The 7,500-nt window shown below is 46.9% G+C and overlaps 1 protein-coding gene across 1 annotated transcript in view; it reads right to left on the reverse strand.

The window, feature by feature from the left end:
- The window catches only part of LOC119579732 (collagen alpha-1(IV) chain-like), a 43,415-nt gene that overhangs the window by 1,265 nt on the left and 34,650 nt on the right, over positions 1-7,500 (reverse strand). Inside the window, exons 2-10 of the mRNA XM_037927632.1 lie at positions 4,634-4,704; positions 3,586-4,118; positions 2,443-3,472; positions 2,032-2,388; positions 1,808-1,977; positions 1,180-1,648; positions 499-882; positions 223-341; positions 1-98 (exon numbers count right to left, since the gene is read on the reverse strand). The exon at positions 1-98 is cut by the window's left edge and continues 11 nt beyond it. Of these exons, the coding sequence (XP_037783560.1) occupies positions 1-98; positions 223-341; positions 499-882; positions 1,180-1,648; positions 1,808-1,977; positions 2,032-2,388; positions 2,443-3,472; positions 3,586-4,118; positions 4,634-4,685 (3,212 nt within the window). The 5' untranslated portion in view covers positions 4,686-4,704. The remainder of the gene's footprint in view (positions 99-222; positions 342-498; positions 883-1,179; positions 1,649-1,807; positions 1,978-2,031; positions 2,389-2,442; positions 3,473-3,585; positions 4,119-4,633; positions 4,705-7,500) is intronic.

A 7,500-nucleotide genomic window follows, 5' to 3' on the forward strand; every position in this document is an offset into this window, starting at 1 on the left:
CCATCTTCAAGCTCAACACATTTGTAGAACCTGACACAGTCACCTTCGAAGGGATAATAGCCTGGTGCTGGGCATGCGTATTGGCTTGATTCATCAACCTGAAGGAAATTGATGTAAAAAAAATTAGCATTCTAGAATATTCTTGTAACTGTAACAAGGTCACAACACAAGTATACAAAATGATATACATACACAATACACAAATTTCTACGAATGTCTAACCTGCCAGTTCTTTTGTGTTGTTGTTTCAACAGGCTGAGGAGTCGTTACTTCGGGAACCGGCTTCGTAGGTTGAGGAGTAGGGTATGGTGCTAACTGGGCGTCACAAGGCTTTGTGTCATCTGAAAACAGATTTGGCGATTGCTTTATAGTTTTGCCCATTAACACAATAAAATCAACATTTCAATAAGATATAGAAACGGAAAATGACATTCAGTGTAGTCAGGATCTAAATCTAAGAGTACAAAATACAGTACATAAAATGACCACAAAACCTACCTGGATAAGAACACTGTTGAGTTTCTTCATCAAAGATCAGTGCTGCAGGACAGGTGAAGATGGGGAAATTCCAGTTAACACCATCCCATATGCAGTAGTAGTAACTGTTGCAGAAGAGTGGGTGGCGACGGTACTTGTTGTCATGGTAACACATTAGGGTGAAGGGAGGGGGTCGCGCAATACCTACACCTCCGCCAATGCTTCCAGAGCTACCAGGCGTTCCGGGAGTACCAGGGGTTCCGGGAGTACCAGGGGTTCCAGGGGTTCCGGGAGTGCCTGGGATTGCTGGAGTTCCAATGGTGCCTGGGACTCCGGGAGTACCAGGGGTTCCAGGGGTTCCGGGAGTGCCTGGGATTGCTGGAGTACCAGGGGTTCCGGGAGTGCCTGGGATTGCTGGAGTACCAGGGGTTCCGGGAGTACCAGGGATTGCAGGAGTTCCAGGAGTACCAGGGGTTCCGGGAGTACCAGGGATTGCTGGAGTTCCAATGGTGCCTGGGACTCCGGGAGTACCAGGAGTACCAGGGGTTCCGGGAGTACCAGGGATTGCAGGAGTTCCAATGGTGCCTGGGACTCCGGGAGTACCAGGGGTACCAGGGGTTCCGGGAGTGCCTGGGATTGCTGGAGTACCAATGGTGCCTGGGACTCCGGGAGTACCAGGAGTACCAGGGGTTCCGGGAGTACCAGGGATTGCAGGAGTTCCAATGGTGCCTGGGACTCCGGGAGTACCAGGAGTACCAGGGGTTCCGGGAGTACCAGGGATTGCTGGAGTACCAGGGGTTCCTGGGACTCCGGAAGTACCAGGGGTTCCAGGGGTTCCAGGAGTACCAGGGGTTCCGGGAGTACCAGGGGTTCCACCGCTGACGTCAGTTCCTGGAACGTTTGTACCACTCGGGAAACCCGTGCCAGTTCCAGATGCGCCTGGTACTACCGGGGTACCAGACGTACCAGGGGTTCCAGATGTGCTGCCAGGGACGGCAGGGGTCCCTCCGGGTGAGCCAGGGGCCCCGCCGCTAACTTCTGTCCCCGGGACGTTCGCGCCGCTGGGAGGAACAGGGACGCCAGAACCACCTGGGCTTCCGGAGATTACAGGAGTACCAGGGGTTCCGGGAGTGACAGGAGTACCTGGGACTACAGGGGTTCCAGGAGTACCTGGGACTACAGGGGTTCCAGGAATACCAGGGGTTCCGGGAGTAACAGGGGTCCCACCACTAGCTTCTGTTCCTGGTACGTTTGTTCCAGGAATACCAGGGGTTCCAGGGATTCCGGGAGTACCAGGGATTCCGGGAGTACCAGAAGTACCTGGGACTACAGGGGTTCCGGGAGTACCAGAAGTACCTGGGACTACAGGGGTTCCAGGAGTACCAGGGGTTCCGGGAGTACCAGAAGTACCTGGGACTACAGGGGTTCCAGGAGTACCAGGGGTTCCAGAAGTACCAGGGGTTCCAGAAGTACCAGGGGTTCCGGGAGTACCAGAAGTACCTGGGACTACAGGGGTTCCAGAAGTACCAGGGATTCCGGGAGTACCAGAAGTACCTGGGACTACAGGGGTTCCAGAAGTACCAGGGGTTCCAGAAGTACCAGGGGTTCCGGGAGTACCAGAAGTACCTGGGACTACAGGGGTTCCAGAAGTACCAGGGGTTCCGGGAGTACCAGAAGTACCTGGGACTACAGGGGTTCCAGGAGTACCAGGGGTCCCACCACTAGCTTCAGTTCCTGGTACGTTTGTTCCAGAAATACCTGGGGTTCCAGGGGTTCCGGGAGTACCAGGGATTCCAGAAGTACCAGGGGTTCCAGAAGTACCAGGGATTCCGGGAGTACCAGAAGTACCTGGGACTACAGGGGTTCCAGAAGTACCAGGGGTTCCGGGAGTACCAGGGATTCCAGGAGTACCAGAAGTACCAGGGACTACAGGGGTTCCGGAAGTACCTGGGGTTCCGGGAGTACCAGGGATTCCGGGAGTACCAGAAGTACCTGGGACTACAGGGGTTCCAGAAGTACCTGGGACTACAGGGGTTCCAGAAGTACCAGGGGTTCCAGAAGTACCAGGGGTTCCGGGAGTACCAGAAGTACCAGGGACTACAGGGGTTCCAGAAGTACCAGGGATTCCGGGAGTACCAGGGGTTCCGGGAGTACCAGGGGTTCCAGGAGTACCAGAAGTACCTGGGACTACAGGGGTTCCAGAAGTACCAGGGATTCCGGGAGTACCAGGGGTTCCAGGAGTACCAGGGATTCCAGGAGTACCAGAAGTACCTGGGACTACAGGGGTTCCAGAAGTACCAGGGGTTCCAGAAGTACCAGGGATTCCGGGAGTACCAGAAGTACCTGGGACTACAGGGGTTCCAGAAGTACCAGGGGTTCCGGGAGTACCAGGGATTCCAGGAGTACCAGGGGTCCCACCACTAGCTTCTGTTCCTGGTACATTTGTACCACTAGGTATAACAGCACCAGGAGTACCAGGGACTGCAGGTGTTCCTGAAGTACCAGGGGTACCAGGAGTACCAGGGACTGCGGGGATTCCAGGGGTACCAGGGGTGCCTGGGGTACCAGGGGTACCTGGAGTACCAGGGACTGCGGGGATTCCAGGGGTACCAGGGGTGCCTGGAGTACCAGGGGTACCTGGAGTACCAGGGACTGCGGGGATTCCAGGGGTACCAGGGGTGCCTGGGGTACCAGGGGTACCAGGAGTACCAGGGACTGCGGGGATTCCAGGGGTACCAGGGGTGCCTGGGGTACCAGGGGTACCTGGAGTACCAGGGACTGCGGGGATTCCAGGGGTACCAGGGGTGCCTGGGGTACCAGGGGTACCTGGAGTACCAGGGACTGCGGGGATTCCAGGGGTACCAGGGGTACCTGGGATTGCAGGGGATCCTCCTACTCCTCCAGTTCCTCCTACTCCTCCAGGTCCTCCTACTCCTCCAGGTCCTCCTACTCCTCCAGTTCCTCCTACTCCAGTTCCTCCTACTCCTCCAGTTCCTCCAACTCCTCCAGTTCCTCCTACTCCTCCAGTTCCTCCTACTCCTCCAGTTCCTCCACTCCTCCAGTTCCTCCAACTCCTCCAGTTCCTCCTACTCCTCCAGTTCCTCCTACTCCAGTTCCTCCAGTTCCTCCTACTCCTCCAGTTCCTCCTACTCCTCCAGTTCCTCCTACTCCTCCAGTTCCTCCTACGCCTCCAGTTCCTCCTACTCCTCCAGTTCCTCCTACTCCTCCAGTTCCTCCTACTCCAGTTCCTCCTACTCCTCCTGCGTCCACGCCAGGAGGTTCAGGCAACGGCAGGTTTCCAGCGGCGCCGGAGCATTCGGGAGGGTTCTTCACCGCCGCAGGGTGGTTGCAGATGTCGAGGTCGTCGTCGAAAACCGTTCCGTAAGGACAGTTGAAACGGAAGGCAGAGAACCGCGTCCCGGTACCTGACCAGTCCACACACCGGTAGAAATCCGTGCAAGAACCGGGTTGGGGGAAGAAGCCCTCTGCTGTGCACTTGGGGGGCAGCGAGCGGGAGAGAGGCTCACCCTCCGCTGTGCTGATGGAGTTGATGGAGCCGACGCCGGATGACGTTCTCCATCTTCGCGTCATTTTCGACCTGCGTGACGAGGCCTTCAGCGCCGGTCCGGTCACACTCCGTGCTGCGAGGGACGGCCAGGGTGAGCGATACTTATGCAGTGGGTGAGTGGTAGTGTTAGCGGAATTACGTTTTCTGAACATGTTTTATTTATGATTTTGACTGATTGATTGATTGAAAGAGAGAGAGAGAGAGAGAGAGAGAGAGAGAGAGAGAGAGAGAGAGAGAGAGAGAGAGAGAGAGAGAGAGAGAGAGAGAGAGAGTTTCACGCCACTTCATTATAGATCAACTTGATAACAACACCATATTTATTATAATACTAATGCTATCTTAATAGTGACACATTCTTAATAATATATTCAAAAAGGTGAACACTGGTGGTAATTCTTCCACATATCTTGAAACATATCAACTACGTAATATCATCCACATATCTTGAGATATTTCTACATAATGTCTTCAAACAATACCTTCTACATTCAAATATACCTTCCACATACTATTCTCAAAATATATCATATGCATAATAAATCTTAATAATAGGACCCTAGCATTTACTAAAGACCTAAAAAAAATTACCATAGACGGCTGTGACAAGACCAAGCAGCACCAGAGCCTTCAGGCGCGACATCTCAGCCCAAGCAAGTGTTCTGGAAAGAGAATATGGGATTAGTGATAATAATGATAATAATAATAGTAACAACAACAACAACAACAACAAAATAATAATAATAATAATAATAATAATAATAATAATAATAATAATAATAATAATAATAATAATTATTATAATAATAATAATTTCTGTCAAGTATGAGAGGTGAAAGGGAATCAATACCATGTGAAAAATGGTATGGTGTGTTATGCTAAGTCATGAACTTAATACTTTTAGGAGATATAGAAAATGGGAATTGATCAAGAGTAGATATCGTATAATAATAAATGCTAACATGTCACTAACTGCAGGTGCAAAATTGGGCACAAAAAAAGAAAAGTATGAGCGTAAGGAAAGGAAATTATGGAGAGGAGTGCTTACATCATACTTCTGAATACATTATGTGTTCTGTAAATGAATGAGCAGATGATGTAGGACAGACTACGCTAATTTGACACACAAAGGGTAATATATACAATACACTACATTGATCTATCATGCCCCTGATGATTTCTTTGTTCTGTTTATACGCGCAGACCTACATCTATTCCAGTTGATTATATTCTCTCTTTCTCCCTTCGTCCTGTGTGACCCATTGACCCGCCATACGGTTCTCCGGGGATGGTGAGGTACGATAATTTTTCCCTCTCACGGTGATCGTCCGGGCGAGCCGAATCGTCTAGGTCGCCCTGTAATAATGGCGCCTCGGCTTACGTGAGAATGCCTCTTCTTCTTCTTCTTCTTCTCTCTCTCTCTCTTCTTCTTCTTCTTCTTCTTCTTCGTCTTCTCTCTCTCTCTCTCTCTCTCTCTCTCTCTCTCTCTCTCTCTCTCTCTCTCTATCTATCTATCTATCTCTCTCTCTCTCTTTAGTCATGGAGTCCGATGAAGATCTTATTGGCGCCAATTAGCGTCCTCGGACATGCGCTGATAATCGTCCAAATTACTTGATGATTGTAGCGTTGGTCTGTTTTCTTGTTTCTACGGTTTGTTTGTTTGTTATGCGTTTCATTTGTGAATTTTGGGCAGTTTATATAAATAAAAACAAAACGGCTTAAGATCTACATATTGAAAAAAAAATATTTTTTTTTATTGATTATGCATCCTGATAATCGACGTAAATAAATGAAAATAACAAAATACCGAGACAAAGGATTCACAGGGTCCGAATATCGCGCCGGAACGAAACTTTTCTGACAATTGATTACGGAGCTTGACTAAAACATTCATCTTAAGGACACATTCCCGTGGATTTCCAATGGCATTTTCGCCTCTATGAGCAGCGTTAAGGAACCGGTCACGGGCACCGGTGCATATAAGGCAAGGATAGAAAGTTAACATCATTAAGTAAAACCGTTTTGTGAGCCTGAAATTCTTACATTATTGTCAGTGATATAATGTATAAAGTCAATAAAATAATAATAATGATTGTAATAATAGTAATGATAATAATTACAACAATAACAATAATAACAACAACAACAATAATAATAATTGTTCAATGTAAATAATGATAATGATAATAATAATGATAGTAACTATAATAATGGAAATTATGACAATGATGATTATAATCATAATAATTATAACGGTAATAGTAATAATAATAATAATGATATTGATAATAACAAATATGATAATAATTATCATAATGATATTAAAACAATAATAATGATGCTAACAATAATAATAATAATGATGATAATAATAATGGTAATAATAATGATAATAATAAAAGTAATAACAACAACAACAATAATAATAATAATAATAAGATAATAATAATAATAATAATAATAATAATAATAATAATAACGATCTGTCAAATTCCATTCGTTCATAACAGTAATTTTTTATAAAATTATCGAAAAAACACCAATTACATCATTGCGAACGTTACTTTCCGACATCAGTCATTTTTTAAGTTATTAGCCGATCGTAACGTAAAGAAAAAATGCGCGTCTGTCAATTGCAATTTTTCCCACATCCGCTCTTTTGATAGCTTCTCCTTCCCCCCCTCTTTTATCTCTCCCTTTCTCTCTCCTTCTCCTTCTCCCTCTTTTCTTTCTTCCCTTTTCTTTCCTGCCCTTTTCTCTTCTTCCTTTCTTTCTTATTCGTTTCTGTGTTGTGTTCTTGGTTTACTTTTTTTTTTTTTTTTTTTTTGTCTTTGGTTCGTTGTTATTTTTCTCTCTTTTCTGTTTTTTTTCCCTTAATTCGTAGATTTCTTTGCTATTCCTCGTTATCATCGTCTTTTTCCTCCCTTTCGCAAGCTTCTTTTGTTTATTCGCGGTGTGGGACAGACAGACAAAATAGACAGCTAACATATAACAGTCAACCAGTCGAGACAAATCGTTATCCTCTCTTTCTCTCTGATAATTCTTCTATTTTCCTTCTTCCTATTCGCCAAATACCCTCCTTCCCTTCTTCCATCCTCCCCCCCCCCTTAAATAACACCCATCGACCCCTCCTCCCTCCCCCCCTCCCATCCCCCTTAGTGAACACGTGCATGTTCTTTAAACACGTCATTTTTTTTTCTTCTCTTTCTTTGTAGTTCTTCTTTTATCACGCATTCCCAGCACTTCTTTCTTTTTTCTTTCTTTTTTTTTATGTCGCGTTCTGGCCTTTTGGCACGTGAGCAAATTTGGGTCTTAGGATAACAGTCTCCCAAGGGTGATAATGGCGTGTTTTGTGAAGGGAAGGAGGAGTCAACGACACTAACTAGCGCTTTTCCGCTTTTAAAGTTAGCAACGGTTGTGTGTGTCTGCATGTTTGTCTGTCCTCCTGTTTGTTTGAG

Source organism: Penaeus monodon, chromosome 12, assembly GCF_015228065.2.
Source record: "Penaeus monodon isolate SGIC_2016 chromosome 12, NSTDA_Pmon_1, whole genome shotgun sequence".
Classification (NCBI taxonomy): Eukaryota; Metazoa; Arthropoda; class Malacostraca; order Decapoda; family Penaeidae; genus Penaeus; species Penaeus monodon.